Raw genomic sequence first — 16290 nt, 5'->3', positions numbered from 1 at the left:
GCAGCCTCACCAGTGCACGGAGATAAGAGAAGCCAGATTACACAGAGCAGGGCTCTCCAAAGTTCTGCCTCCAGGACTGGCTCATATGATAGAAAGACAACTGGTCCAATGCTGGGACATGTGAAGTCTATCAAACTTTAGTGCTTGTTCATAGCTTATTAGGTAAGCTATGAATAAACACTAAAGTTTGGTGTGAAGCGTTTTTTACCCGTCTGCTGTGGCATGCTTTTTGTGTGTTTTTTGATTTTAAAATAAAAGCAATTTATTTTTGGTGTGCGGCTGTCCAGAACATTTTTCCTTCATTTTGCAACAATATAATTGTGATTTAAAGTGCAAGTGCTTATATAATAACAACATAAAAAAATAAGTACAAACAGGTCCAAAAAATGCAGCAATGGTCACTAAATGATAAGTAAATTGGTAAGTCCATGCATCAAATGGTTAACTTGAGAGTAGACACCATCACCACGGAACAGATAGCAAACTGGTGACACCCGGTGAGAGGTAGAGGTAAGTGCCTACTTACCAGACCACCATGACCCTTCGTTTTAAAAAAAGGATCAGGTGGAGCTTTAGTACAGTTGGTGGCCTAAGGTCTGTACTGGTACCTGGATGGGACTGGCCAGAGACGGACTCCAACAGAAGAAATTACCATGGATAAAATGAAGAAAAACGTGCCATAGTGAAGTTCCACGATTTATTGTAAAACAGATAAAAAAAAAAAAGCCAAATGGGCGCTTACTTGTGCATGTGCCGAGACCTTGGCACTAAGGAATCAAGCGTGTTACAGCTAGATGTGACGTGGAGCACGGCCGCACTTTAGCTCACTGTCGTGAGTAGGAGTAGCGTGCGTTCCACCGCCCCTCTGTGCCAAATCCGGAAGTAGCTGAACGTGACCAGGAATGCCTCGACGTACGTTTCGTCAGGACACTTGCACAAGTAAGCAGCCATTTGGCTTTTGTTTTTAATCTGTTTTACAATAAATTACGGAACTTCACTATGGCCCGTTTTTCATCCAGGTAACAGTACAGACCTTAGGCCACCAACTGTACTAAAGCTCCACCTGATCCTTTTTTTAAAACAAGGGGTCATGGTGGTCTGGTAAGTAGGCACTTACCTCTACCCCTCACCGGGTGTTGTCAGTTTGCCATCTTTTCCGTGGTGATGGTGTCTACTCTCAAGTTAACCATTTGATGCATGGACTTGCTGGAAACGTCATCACGCATTACCGAAGCAACTTCCGATGGAGATTCGCTATACGGAGCTTAGCAAGAAGGGAGACGGCTCAGAGGAGACGCCGCTTCTGTTGTACATACATCACGCTTGATTGCCTTCTTAATTGTAAGTGCACTTTACTTTTTAATAAAACCGCATATCATATGGTATTACACTATGGGATCCCCCCTTATTTCTTATTCCATGTGAGTCTGAATCCAGTACACCCCTATTGGAACGAGCCTATTGGATTGATCCTTCCAGCACTTTCACCTGGCGACAGTCTATCTGGGAAGACTTAAAATATCCCTGTGCCTGCTACGATCACTGTAATGGTGGTCAGAAATTTGTGGTAAGGAGACTACATTACACAAGTTGGTGTCCTTTCGGTGGTGGAATTCCGTTCACACGAAAACTATTGCCACAGATCACTTCTTATGAACTTTATCATCAATATTTTTCTGGATAAATTTTTGGACTTTGCTCATCATTTTTTCACTTACTAGTAATTTTCATATACATGTTACTTATTATGTTATATGCATGCTGATCAAATTTATTGCTATATGCATATCACTTATCACAGGGGTCATGTCCTGGGGAAAAAAGTGTGGGAACTCCCACCCAAGATCCACTCCCCCACCAAAAAAAAAATAATAATACGCTCATATGCATAATTTACTAAACCGCATGTTTTTTTGTTTTTTGATTCACTGTACCTTAGTAATCCTTTATGTTACTGGCCGCTTACTGTATATGGATTAATCGGGTAGTGTGCGGGTATTCCGTCACTTCCTCAATGCGCAATGTCTTCTGGGAGCTTTTGTCATTGTTCCCAGGAGACATTGTGGAAGCAAGTTCTTTCTAAATCCCGCGATAACTCGCGGCAGATCTCCGCAATGTCTCCTGGGAACAATGACAAAAGCTACCAGGAGGCATTGCGGCATCGAGGAAGTGACAGAATACCCGCACACTACCCGATGAATCCATATACAGGAAGCGGCCAGTAACATAAAGGATTACTAAGGTTCGCCTGCCCCTGACAGTGACTCGAGCTGGGCATCGCCGCTTAGTGAAGGATTGGCTCGGGCGGCTCGGCTGCTCTAGTCCTGCAAAGGGAACTGAGTTCTTGCTGTGAAAAAAGTGCAGGAACTCCGTTCCCACGCGTTCCCGCAGGACTTGAGCCCTGACTTATCATTTGCATAGCGCTGTACCTAGATTGTATGTTTTTTGTTACTTTGGGTATTTTAGAGTATTGGTACTGGCAGCTTCTTTCCTCACACAAGTGTGTTTTTTTTCATTATTATTATATTATTATATTTTTATTGTTAGCGCAGTGTTTTTTCCTCCTAGGAGGAAAATCTTTTCTGATGCATGGACTTACCAATTGCTTATCATTTAGTGACCATTGCTGCATTTTTTAACCTGTTTGCACTTATTTTTTGATGTTGTTATCATATAAGCACTTACACTTTAAATCTCTATTGTATTGTTGACCTTATAGTCAACATATTGTTTCAAGTTAGAATTTGGAATTTATTTATCACCTACTATTAGCGCCCCCTTATTGTTATACACCCCCCACAACAAACATGTTATACTTACCTGCTCTGTACAATCGGTTTGCTCAGAGTGGCCTCAATGCGCCTCTCTCGGGTCCCCTGTCGATGCTCTGTTCCCATTCCCCCTGCTGAGTGCTCCCATAGCAAGCTGCTTGCTATGGGGTCACACGTGTATGCTTGCTCCCGAACCCTGATCCTTGTGCCCCCCCCCCTGCTCCCTCCTCACTGACTGCGATTGTCAACAGCGGGAGCCAATGTCTCCTGCTTCTGCATCTCAGCCAATGAGGAGCGAGAGACCCAGGAGAGAATGCATGAAGGTAAAAATCTCCAGCCTTTAGAACCACTTTAAAAGTTGACTGGTTACTATGCACAGCTGCACCAGAATTTGAATGTCCCGGTTTTGGTAAATCTCCCCCTAAAAGCTACAATATATAAATGCCCACCTTATTTTTTTTTTATTTTTTTAAAAAGCTTGTTAGACTTTTTTTTTATTTGCTGATTATTCAATCTGCCCCACAAATTTTAAAAGCCCCAGTCTAAAACTTCTGGTTAGAGACTTGAGCAATGCAATGCTCTCCTCAGACTACATTTTCCATTATTTACTTCAACAATGCGCATGCATGCCCCTTAACGTGGTTCATTTTCCTGAAAGCAAAAAAGCAGCAGCTACAAATACAGTAGCTGATTGCTTTTAATAATTGGACACTTACCTGTCCAGGGATCCAGCACTATCCTCACTCGAGCCAGCTCTTTGGCAGTCTTTGGGTCCAAGCGCTGGCTTTCCACTGTGCATGAGTGAGCCACGCTTCATCATGTGAATGGTTCCGCAGCTTTCTGGGACCTGTGACGTGCCCCAGAAGGCTGTAAGGGTAGGAGGGGGTTGGAACTTCAGCTCAGATCGCTGTGTGATCTGACCAAATGTGGGAGCAGATACCTGTCAAAACCTGGTACCCGTTCCCCCTCCACCCCCCAAAAAAGTGCCTAAACTTAAAGACTAGAAGGGGAGGAGGCAGACAAGCGGAACTTCCCCTTATGGGTGAAATTCCACTTTATGTCCCATTGGCAATGGGTGGTACTGTGAATGAAGCTTGGCGGAAGTTATACACTGGCTGCACCAGTGTTTTATTTCACTGCAAAAACACTCTGACAAGGGTGGCTAGATATAGACCATGTCGGTCTAGCGTAGCCACCCTAAGAAAAAGGTGTAAGGGCAATATTTTATTTTAAATAGTCGCGTCCCATTCTATGCAATAGAACCGTTCTAATTGGAGCGACGCAAGTCGCTCCGACTTAGAAAAAGGTTCTTGTACGACTTCGGGGGCTGCTCGGGGCGACCTGATTGGCTTTCCTTACAGAGGTCATTTTGCAGGTCGCCTCTGAAGTCGTCTTCAGGACGCCTTGTGGAGTCGCCCCCGAAGTCGTGCCGCCTAAGTGTGAACCAGCTCTAAGGCCTCGTACACACGACCAGTTTCCTTGGCAAAATCCATCAAGAAACTTGGTGGGAGAGCTTTTTTGGCGAGGAAACTGGTCGTGTGTACGTTTTTCATCGAGTAAACTGTCGAGGAACTCGATGAGCCAAAAAGAGAGCAAGTTCTCTTTTTCCTCGACGGGAGTCTCAAATTGCCTCGTCGAGTTCCTCGTCGGGCTGGTTTCCGATGAGAAACTTGAGCGTGTGTATGCTAAGAAACCCGCGCTTGCTCAGATTAAAGTATGAGACGGGAGTAAAAGTAGCATTTTTAATGGAGATAACACATTTTTAAAGCTGTAACAGACTGAAAAGTGCAAATCGTCTCTTACCAAACTTTTATTTAAGGCCTCGTACACACGACCGAACATGTTTGCTGAAACTGGTTCGCGGACCAGTTTCCGCGGACATGTTCGGTCGTCTGTATGACTCACCGGACATGTCCGCCCGGCTGAAAGCGATTCAACGCATGCGTGGAAGCATTGACCTTCCAGGGTCGCGCACGTCGCCGCGTCATCGTCGTGGCCACGGCGCGGCCACGTCACCGCATATCCTGTCCGCGGGGAATTTGGTCTGATGGTGTGTACAGCCATCAGACCAAATGATCCCAGCGGACATGTCCGATGAAAACGGTCCGCGGACCGTTTTCATCGGACATGTTTGCCCGTGTGTACGAGGCCTAACACGCAAACACATAAGATTAGCAAAAGCAGCGCCAAGAGTTGTGCAAGTGGAATCGAACTTCCCCTGCCGTTGTATGTGTTGTACATCACCGCGTTTGAGAACAAGGCGATTTTGTCTGTTACGTGTGTACGCAAAGCAAGCTTGTCGAGTTCCTCGACAAGCCTAACAAGGAACTCGACGAGGAAAATGATGTGTTTCGCCCGACGAGTTACTCTGTCGTGTGTACAAGGCCTTAGACTACATATGAATGCATCATATTGTTTAACATATGCAAATATTGATACCTGTCTTGTCTAGTTATGTAACACTGGGCACTGTTTCAGTTTCTGTATAATTCAAATTCTTTGCAATAATAGTTATAAACATTTAATGTAAAAAAAAAAAATTAACCATGCTGGCTGGATATCTAAATAGAAAATATTTGTACACAATGTATATGATTTAAAAAGAAACAATTTTAAATATATTTCTTAGTCCCGACCATCATAAATAAATGAAGAGTTATGAAACTGCTATAATCAAATATAATCTAATTAAAATTTAAGCTGCTATTAAATCTCCATTTTAAGCAAATTGAATGCAATTTTAGAGCAATGAAAGTTCCATTAATTTAATTGTATAAAAAGTTCTGACATAGCTGAAACTTGTCCCATTAACAGTTATTTAGGAAAATAGGGCAGGAAATTAGGAAGGCGAGGTACTACTTTCACTGTACAAGTATTACGACTGGAAATCTATCTCTAAGATAAATATAAACAGAAAACAAACACAATTTCTTCGATTTTTTTCTAGGGTTTTTCAGACATTAACTTACTCGTCTGTGTTGTTGCTGTTGTTGACATTGAAACTGGCAAGAGTCCAATGGCTGCAATAACATATCCATTCATGAAATGAATACATATCATACAAAATAACATCCTTCTTAATATATTGGGGGGCAGGGTAAACAAAATGAGTGAGAGTGAGCTAGAACTTTTACAATGTTATTACTGCTGTAAGTACCTTTCTACCTTGGTGACCTTGTACAAACCACCCCCTTCATGTCTTGTACAGGGATCGCAGACACAGGATGTAAGGGAAGATCTCCCAATGGGGTCACCAATAAAAATAAAAACCAGACATAAAAATGTTAATTTCCCCCACATTATCACAAACTATAAACAATATTCCCTGGAGTCTGACTTTTATAACATATCTGTTTGTCAGTGCAGAACTCCTGTTTTTTACACCTAAAATACATTTCACTACAGTATTTAAAATAATAACTGCAGTTCTTGTCACAATACTTGCCTTCTCTACAGTGCTGAAATCCACAGACTCTTTGATCCGTTGTCTGATGCTAGTCAGCAGATAAAATGTCTTTTTTACATTGATGTGCAATTATCAATCTGTTAAGAATTTTTATAAATGATATGTAATTGTCTCCTGACTCACCTATGGTATGTACAGTCTTACTGTAAGAATGATCCTACAATTTACCCATGAAGCATTTAACACACCAAAAGCATAGGTATCATCAAAGTAGCCATCCACCTGCAATGGGCTCAGTGGCTGGGGTAAGAGAGTGTGCCTATAATGGCATAAAAAACCTCCCTGCCTTCTACCGTGTCCTTCCTGCTGATAGAAAACACAATCCATTTGGAGGAATGTGTAATGCCGCGTACACAATCATGTTTCGGGTTGTAAAAAACGAAGTTTTCAGACTCTAGAAAAAAGTTTTTTTCAACCTGATCATTAAAACGGCCTTGCCTACACACGGTCGTAAAAAAAAAAAATGCTCTAGCAAAGCGCGGTGACGTACAACGCGTACGACGGCACTATAAAGGGGAAGTTCCATTCGGATTACGCCACCCTTTGGGCTGCTTTAGCTAATTTCGTGTTAGTAAAAGACGATTCACGCTTTTCTGTCTGTTACAGCGTGATGAATGTGCTTATTACATTACGAATGGTAGTTTTACCAGAAAGAGCGCTCCCGTCTCATAACTTGCTTCTGAGCATGCGCAGATATTTCACGTCGTTAAAGGCCCACACACGACCATTTTTTACTACCCGAAAAACGACAATATTAAAAACGTTGTGAAAAAATAGAGCATGTTCAAAAAAAATTTGCCCGTTATTTTAGAACCTGAAAAATGCTCTGAAGCCCACACACGATCGTTTTTAATGACATAAAAAAAAAACGTCATTTTTTTACAACCCGAAAAATGATCGTGTGTACGCGGCATAAGACTTGTCTGTACATTGACTGGCCCATCCAACCAACATAGTTCCAGCTTACAGAATGACAAAAATAACTCATAGGAGCTTTCTGTACTTGACAATGAAGCAGTTTCATTAGGCTGGGTATTACTTGTACCGAAACTCTGCCGATTCAGCAGGGAGTTTATGCCTTCTCCTTTTTTATCCCCCCCCTAAAAAATGTGGCTATACATACACTTTAATTTTTTACTCACTGAGCTGCTTAGGCATAATTTGCTTGGAAAAAAAAAAAAATTCTTCCTTCTCTAAATTTATTTAGAGAGTATGGGCCGGATTCACAAAGAGTTACGCCGGCGTATCAGTAGATACGCCGACGTAACTCGGAATCTAAGCCCGTCGTAAGTTTAAGTGTATGCTCAAACTGAGATACACTTAAACCTAGCTAAGATACGATGGCCTGCGCCGTCGTATCTTAGGGTGCAATTTTTTCGCTGGCCGCTAGGTGGCGCTTCTGTTGATTTCGGCGTAGAATATGTAAATGACTAGATACGCCGATTCACGAACATACGCTTGCCCGTCGCAGTAAAGATACGCCGTTTCCGTAAGAGATACGCCGCGTAAAGATAAAGCTGCCCCCTAGGTGGTGTAGCCAATGTTAAGTATGGCCGTCGTTCCCGCGTCGAAATTTGAACATTTTACGTTGTTTGCGTAAGTCGTCCGTGAATGGGGCTGGAATTAATTTACGTTCACGTCGGAACCAATACGTCCTTGCGGCGTACTTTGGAGCAATGCACACGGACGACGCATGCGCCGTTCGTAAAAAACGTCAATCACGTCGGGTCACCAATAATTTACATAAAACACGCCCCCTCATCCTCATTTGAATTAGGCACGCTTACGCCGGCCCCATTTACCCTACGCCGCCGTAACTTAGGAGGTAAGTGCTTTGTGAATACAGCACTTGCCTCTCTGACTTACGGCGGCGTAGCGTAAATACGATACGCTACGCCGCCGTAAAAATGCGCGGATCTACCTGAATCCGGGCCTATGTTGTTTGGGATAGTTTAGCTTATTTTATTTAGCTTTTCTATTTATTTATTTTTATATGTTTTTGTGTATTTGATCATTATTTGTGTATTGTTGCTCTTATTTTTTTTAATGTTACTGTTTCTTCATCATCTTTTTATTTTTTTATGATAAACTTTTATAAATTGGGGCTAATAAAGGGCTTTTTTGGTCCAGGAAAGTTGAAAGGAACTTCCATAACCAAGACCATTGCACCCTTGAAAAATCATTAAGGCCGGGTTCACACCTATGCGAATTGAGTGTGCCTTCAATTCGCAGAACATTTCTAAATACATTTTTTTCAATGAGGCTGGTGCGATGCATTCGCACTGCGCATTGCCGAAAAAACGTGTGCAGATGTGATTTGCAGATGTGTTCAGTTCTCATCAGGATTTCTCTCATTCTTTTCAATACACTTTCCCCCTCCCCCTCCCCTCTCCCAGGTCTCCAAATTCGCAGCTAAAACAGAGATGATCTGCTGAACAGCTTTCTTATCTGTCTGCAGAGATAACAGAGCTGGAATTCGCACCCCACAAGTGTGAATCCAGCCTCAAATCCAACTTTACTTTGCCTTCCCCACTGATGTCAATGCATTTAACAAAAGTATCAAAACTTTTGACAAAATTTCAACTGAATGAAGACTTACCTTTTTTACTCTTCATTAACTAATGCCACGTACACACGATCGGACATTCCGACAACAAAACCGTGGATTTTTTTCTGACGAAATGTTGGCTCAAACTTGTGTTGCATACACACGTTCACACAATTGTCGGAAATTCCGATTGCCAAGAACGCGGTCACATACAACACTACGACGAACCAAGAAAAATTAAGTTCAATGATTCCGAGCATGCGTCTAATTGATTCCGAGCATGCGTTGGGTTTTTGTCCGTCGGAATTGCATACAAGAACTTTTGTTGCCGGAAAAATTGAGAACCTACTCTCAAACATTTGTTGTTGGAAATTCCGACAGCAAATGTCCGATGGAGCCTACACACGGTCGGAATATCCGACCAAAAGCTCACATCGAACATTTGTTGTCGGAAATTCCGACCGTGTGTAAGCGGCATTAGAGGTCACACAAGGGCTCAGAAAGTGAAAGCCTTCATCTGAGGAATCTCACACAGATATTCTACTTTATGGCAGATTATATTTTATGGTTTACACTTATTTTAATCAAAACACTATTGAAAAGAATGTTCTTCGATCTGAAGTAATTTATACTCAGAATGAAAATGTCAGCCTTCATTATGACACACTGACCTTTCACCTGTGTTGTAATTGCAGTTTCAACTTTGCTTTAGGTGAGGAATAGCTTTGAGGGAACGGGGGTTGATTTACTAAAGGCAAATAGGCTGTTCACACTTCAAGGGAAGTTACACTTTGCAAGAGAGGGTTTCCAAGAGCTAAGGGCCAGATTCACATAGAACTGCGGCGGCGTAACGTATCGTAGATACGTTACACCGCCGCAAGTTTTCATCGCAAGTGCCTGATTCACAAAGCACTTGCGATAAAAACTACGCTGGCAGACTCCGGCGCAAGGCGGGCCAATTCAAATGGGCGTGTGCCATTTAAATTAGGCGCGCTCCCACGTCGGACCTTCTGCGCCTGCTCCGTTTCGCAATTCCCGTCGTGCTTTGCGCGCCGTGACGTAATTTTTTTGAACGGCGACGCGCGTAGCGTACCTCCGTATTCCCGGACGTGTTACGCAAACGACGTTAAATTTTTAATTTTGACGCGGGAACGACGGCCATACTTTAGACAGCAATACGATTGCTGACTAAAGTTAGGGCACCAAAAAAAACGACTAACTTTGCGACGGGAAACTAGACTAGCGGCGACGTAGCGAACGCGAAAATCCGTCGGGAATCGCCGTAACTCCTAATTTGCATACCCGACGCTGGTTTACAACGCAAACTCCCCCCAGCGGCGGCCACGGTATTGCATCCTAAGATCCGACAGTGTAAAACAATTACACCTGTCGGATCTTAGGGATATCTATGCGTAACTGATTCTATGAATCAGTCGCATAGATACTCTGAGAGATACGACGGAGTATCTGAGATACTCCGTCGTATCTCCGCTCTGAATCTGGCCACTAGTTCTGGGGAAGTTTGCTTTGCAAAGAATACCAAATCACGTGCAAAGAAAATGGGAAGAAAATGCATTTTTGCTTGTACATGATTGGAAGATAGAAGTCAACAGAGTTTCACCTCATTCATTACACTCTAGGGAAGAATTACTTGAAAAGTACAACTTACTTTGCAAAGTGAAAAATATATTTGCCGTTAGTAAACCAACCCGTGTCACCAAAAGTGAAACTCCTATTGCAGGGGATTCCTGTAATTTTGCTTGCAGCTCAGTGCAGTGAGCTAATCACACAAGCAGAAGAAGAGATTTCTGGAAGTTCGTCACCAAAATCCAAAAAGAAAACAAAATGCCTCCGGAATAGGAAGACTTGCCTACCCAACTCCCAGCACTACTGATCTTCACTTCTTGAAGAGAATACTACCTTAATCACTGTCCCCGAGATAGTTAAGTATTAAAAGCCTTTTTTCAGGCAGCTTATTTTTTTATTTAGCTTTGGTGAAAACAGAGTTACTTAAAGCGGTGGTTCACCCTCCATAGCAACATTTTAGCATAAAATTAGGCATAGTAGCGCGAGCTACAGTATGCCTGTCTTGATTTTTTTAGCCTGGTACTCACAGTGCAATCGTACCTTGAAGATTCCGACTCCCCGCGGGGAATGGGCGTTCCTATCCAGACGGAGGATGAACGACGGCCGGCTCTGGCACGTCACGCTCCCCGAAGACAGCCGGAGTAGGTCTCGGCTCTTCACGGCGCTATACGGCGCCTGCGCACAGACTATGCGCAGGCGCCGTGAAGAGCCAAGCCTATTTCGGCTATTTCCGGAGAAGCGTGACGTGCCAGAGCCGGCCGTCAATCATCCTCCGTCTGGATAGGAACGGCCATTCCCCGCGGGGAGTCGGTATCTTCAATGTACGATTGCACTGTGAGTACCGGGCTAAAAAAATCAAGACAGGCATACTGTAGCTCGCGCTACTATGCCTAATTTAATGCTAGAAGAAAAAAAAAAAAGTTTTTTTTTGTTTATAGGGTGAACCCCCGCTTTAAAGGGGTGTAAAGGTTAGTTTTTTTATTTTCTAAATAAAGGTTCCTTTAAGCTAGTGCATTGTTGGTTCACTTACCTTTTCCTTCGATTTCCCTTCTAAATGTTTTTTTTCTTTGTCTGAATTTCTCACTCACTGTTTCTCCTCAGTAAACTTGCCCCATCATCCGAGCCATTCTGGCTCGGATGATGGGGGTTAGCCAGCGTCTCCCCACAGGCATGTAGTCCCAAGGGAGGGGGCGCGCACGGTGACTAACCCCCAGCCAGAACGGCTCGGATGATGGGGCAAGCTTACTGAGGAGGAACAGGAAGTGAGAAATTCAGACAAAGAAAAAAAACATTTAGAAGGGAAAGCGAAGGAAAAGGTAAGTGAACCAACAATGCACTAGCTTAAAGGAACCTATTTAGAAAGTAAGAAACAAACCTTTACAACCCATTTAAGCAAATACAATTATGTATTATATATACCTGGTTGCTCTTTCTATTCGTTCTTGAGTCCCTACAAAAGACTGGGTGTTACTGTTCCTGCTTGACACTTCTTTAAGCTCAGGACCTCTAAACCGTTCCAAGAAAGAGTCTGGGCGCTGATCTTCTGGGACAAGGTGTCTCGTTGCCCAGTTCTGTACTGTGAGTAGAAATCTGGATAACCTATGGAAAAATACTCTGATCATTATTTTGAAACTTTTCATTGTTCTGTAGAAAGGATCTATTTTATACATTTTGTTTTAAAAGGTAATTTATTAATTACATAAAACTAATGACAGTAGAGAAAACATATGACATATGAATAACAGTTAGAATAGATGACTGTTTTGAATTACTCATTGAGATGATATGTTTATATGTTCATAGTGCAAATTAACATTTTTGAGAAAAGCTGGGGAAATAAAAGATAACCAAACATTTTATATGAATAACATATTTAATGACACGGACTATTGTGGGGCCCTAAAAAAGAGTTCAAGGATAAGACCAATTATTAAAAGTGATTGTAAAGACTAATTTTTTTTATTTTTATACTTACCTCCTCTGTGCAGTTGGTTTTGCACAGAACAGACTGGATCCTTCTCTTCTTGGGTCCCTCTTTGCTGCTCCTGGCCTTTCCCTCCTATAGAGTGCCCCCTCAGCCAGCAGCTCTCTATGGGGCACCCGAGCCGAGTCAGAGCTCCTTGTATCTATTCAGACAGAGCCCCGATCCCCTCTCCCTTGATTGGCTGACTGACATTGACAGCCGCGGGAGCCAGTGGCGGCTCTGCTGTGTCACAGCCAATCAGGAGGAGTGTCCTGGATGGCTTAGACACTCATGGACATCGCTGGAGAGAGATGGGGCTCAAGTAAGTAATTAGGGGGTGCTGGGGAGGCTGCTACACACAGACGTTTTTTAATCTTAATGCATAGAATGCATTAAGACAAAAAAAAGTCTGCCTTTACAACCCCTTCAACCACTTAAGGACCAAGCCTCTTTCTGATATTTGTTGTTTACAAGTTAAAAAATTTTTTTTTATATAGAAAATTCATTTACATTATACATTTTTGGGGAAAAAATATGTTTTTTTTAATTAAAAAATAAGACAACAGTTAGTCCAATTTTTTTTTATTTTGTGAAAATTTATGTTACGCCAAGTACATTGATACCCAACATGTCACGCTTCAAAATTTCGCCCACTCGTAGAATGGCGACAAACTTTTAACCTTAAAAATTTCCATAGGCGAAATTAAAAAAATTCTACAGGTTGCATGTTTTGAGTTACAGAGAAGGTCCAGGGCTATTATTGCTCTCGCTCTACCGATCGCGGCGATACCTAACATGTGTGGTTTAAACACCGTTTTCAAATGCGAGCGCTGCTCTCGTATGCTTTCGCATCTGCACGCAAACTTTCTTTTTCCCTTATTTATTTTACCTTTTCTTTTTATTTTGTACAGTTGTGGCCAAAAGTTTTGAGAATGACACAAATATTAGTTTTCACAAAGTTTGCTGCTAAACTGCTTTTAGATCTTTGTTTCAGTTGTTTCTGGGATGTAGTGAAATATAATTACACGCACTTCATACGTTTCAAAGGCTTTTATCGACAATTACATGACATTTATGCAAAGAGTTAGTATTTGCAGTGTTGGCCCTTCTCTTTCAGGACCTCTGCAATTCGACTGGGCATGCTCTCAATCAACTTCTGGGCCAATTCCTGACTGATAGCAACCCATTCTTTCATAATCACTTTTTGGAGTTTGTCAGAATTAGTGGGTTTTTTGTTTGTCCACCCGCCTCTTGAGGATTGACCACAAGTTCTCAATGGGATTGAGATCTGGGGAGTTTCCAGGCCATAGACCCAAAATGTCAACGTTTTGGTCCCCGAGCCACTTAGTTATCACTTTTGCCTTATGGCACGGTGCTCCATCGTGCTGGAAAATGCATTGTTCTTCACCAAACTGTTGTTGGATTGTTGGAAGAAGTTGCTGTTGGAGGGTGTTTTGGTACCATTCTTTATTCATTGCTGTGTTTTTGGGCAAAATTGTGAATGGTCACATGAATGGTCTCAGGATGCTTTACTGTTGGCATGACACAGGACTGATGGTAGCGCTCACTTTTTCTTCTCCGAGGCTTCATCGGAGAATATGACTTTGCCCCAGTCCTCAGCAGTCCATTCACCATATTTTCTGCAGAAGATCAATCTGTCCCTGATGTTTCTTTTGGAGAGAAGTGGCTTCTTTGCTGCCCTTCTTGACACCAGGCCATCTTCCAAAAGTCTTCGCCTCACTGTGCGTGTAGATGCGCTCACACCTGCCTGCTGCCATTCCTGAGCAAGCTCTGCACTGGTGGAACTCCGATCCCGCAGCTGAATCCTCTTTAGGAGACGGTCCTGGCGCTTGCTGGACTTTCTTGGGTACCCTGAAGCCTTCTTCACAAATGCAGTGGAAACATTTTTTATGGGAGTAAGTTCATTTTCATGGCAAAGAGGAACTGTGCAATTAATTGCAATTCGTCTGATCACTCTTCATAACATTCTGGAGTATATGCAATTTCCCATTTCAAAAACTGAGGCAGCAGACTTTGTGAAAATTAGTATTTGTGTCATTCTCAAAACTTTTGTCCATGGCTGTACACTGTTCTTTAACCACTTCCAGGCCGCCGCATGTACATATACGTCGGCAGAATGGCACGTACAGGCACATTGGCGTACCTGTACGTCCCTGCCTAGACGTGGGTCGGGGGTCCGATCGGGACCCCCCCCCGCTACACGCAGCGGTCGGGTTCCCTCGGGGAGCGATCCGGGACGACGGCGCGGTTATTTGTTTATAGCCACTCCGTCGCGATCGCTCCCCGGAGCTGAAGAACGGGGAGAGCCGTATGTAAACACGGCTTCCCCGTGCTTCACTATGGCGCTGCATCGATCGAGTGATCCCTTTTATAGGGAGACTCGATCGATGATGTCATTCCTACAGCCACACCCCCCTACAGTTGTAAACACACAAGTGAACACTAAATCCTACAGCGCCCCCTGTGGTTAACTCCCAAACTGCAACTGTCATTTTCACACTAAAGAATGCAATTTAAATGCATTTTTTGCTGTGAAAATGACAATGGTCCCAAAAATGTGTCAAAATTGTCCGAAGTGTCCGCCATAATGTCGCAATCACGAAAAAAATTGCTGATCGCCGCCATTAGTAGTAAAAAAAAAAAATTAATAAAAATGCAAAAAAACTATCCCCTATTTTGTAAACGCTATAAATTTTGCGCAAACCAACCGATAAACGCTTATTGCGATTTTTTTTTTACCAAAAATAGGTAGAAGAATACGTATCGGCCTAAACTGAGGAAAAGGTTTTTTTTTTTATATATGTTTTTGGGGGATATTTATTATAGCAAAAAGTAAACAATATTGCATTTTTTTCAAAATTGTCGCTCTATTTTTGTTTATAGCGCAAAAAATAAAAACTGCAAAGGTGATCAAATACCACCAAAAGAAAGCTCTATTTGTGGGGAAAAAAGGACGCCAATTTTGTTTGGGAGCCACGTCGCACGACCGCGCAATTGTCTGTTAAAGCGACGCAGTGCCGAATTGTAAAAACCCCTTGGGTCAGGTAGCGTCATATTGGTCCGGTCCTTAAGTGGTTAAAAAAAAAAAAAAATTGTCACTTTTATCCCTTGTAATAGGAAAAAAAAACATGACAGGACCTCTTAAATATGAGATCTGGGGTCAAAAAGACAGCAGATCTCATATTTACACTAAAATGCAATAACAAATAAATAAATAAATGTAAAAATAAAATAAAAAATGTTGCTTTAATAGCATTGGGCGGAAGTGACGTTTTAGAAGTCAGCAGAGCTTCTGCTCATTTACTAAGCTCTGGAGCAACTGCACTAGCAAAGTGCACAGTCTATTTGCCTTTAGTAAATAAACCCCAAAGTGTCTTGATGCTTCATTTGGTTCAGTACATTAGCAGGAGCGATTGCCAGAAAAGTGGTGCAGCAGCTTTATTGAATTTCCCCAATTAATCTTCACCACTGACAACTCGTTGCTTTCAGATGAAACCACACTTTATGCACACCTGTGTTACATTTATCTACATAATTGAACCTCCCTCCTCTTTATTGTTTGGTTACCTGGCCATTCCACCTCTATCTGTGAACGAACTCCTGCGAGATTCCGTAAGGCCTCTTGGATCCAATGCAATAACACGCTGTAGTTCAGACGATGTGTCATCACAGATTGAGTGAGCCCTGCAGGAATACCAAGAAAACCACAACACAAATCATACTTGAGCCATTTCATTAATAACAAAGTACCGTCCAAGATCTTTAACTCAATTTGCTCTTTCATATTAGATGTATGGCCCTCCATAATGGAAAGAAAATATTAAAATAAAGATGGAGATAATGGTAAGGCCCTTTTCACACTACAAAATAAATCCGTTTTAATAATCCGTTTTAAAATCCGTCAGATAATGTTAAAAAACGGAAGTTATACGTC

General features: G+C 42.4%; 1 protein-coding gene across 2 annotated transcripts in view; it reads right to left on the bottom strand.

Moving 5' to 3' along the window:
* Nucleotides 1-16290, bottom strand: part of CNGA3 (cyclic nucleotide gated channel subunit alpha 3) — an 83933-nt gene that overhangs the window by 17834 nt on the left and 49809 nt on the right. Inside the window, exons 3-5 of one of the 2 annotated variants that reach the window (XM_040336328.1) lie at nucleotides 15924-16040; nucleotides 11792-11971; nucleotides 5741-5791 (exon numbers count right to left, since the gene is read on the bottom strand). In XM_040336328.1, the coding sequence (XP_040192262.1) occupies nucleotides 5741-5791; nucleotides 11792-11971; nucleotides 15924-16040 (348 nt within the window). The remainder of the gene's footprint in view (nucleotides 1-5740; nucleotides 5792-11791; nucleotides 11972-15923; nucleotides 16041-16290) is intronic. The other variant, XM_040336329.1, reaches the window with a different exon arrangement.

Source organism: Rana temporaria, chromosome 2 (genome assembly GCF_905171775.1).
Source record: "Rana temporaria chromosome 2, aRanTem1.1, whole genome shotgun sequence".
In the NCBI taxonomy this organism is placed as follows: domain Eukaryota; kingdom Metazoa; phylum Chordata; class Amphibia; order Anura; family Ranidae; genus Rana; species Rana temporaria.
The sequence above is the reverse complement of the archived record's forward strand: the minus strand, read 5'-3'. Positions and strand labels throughout refer to the sequence as shown.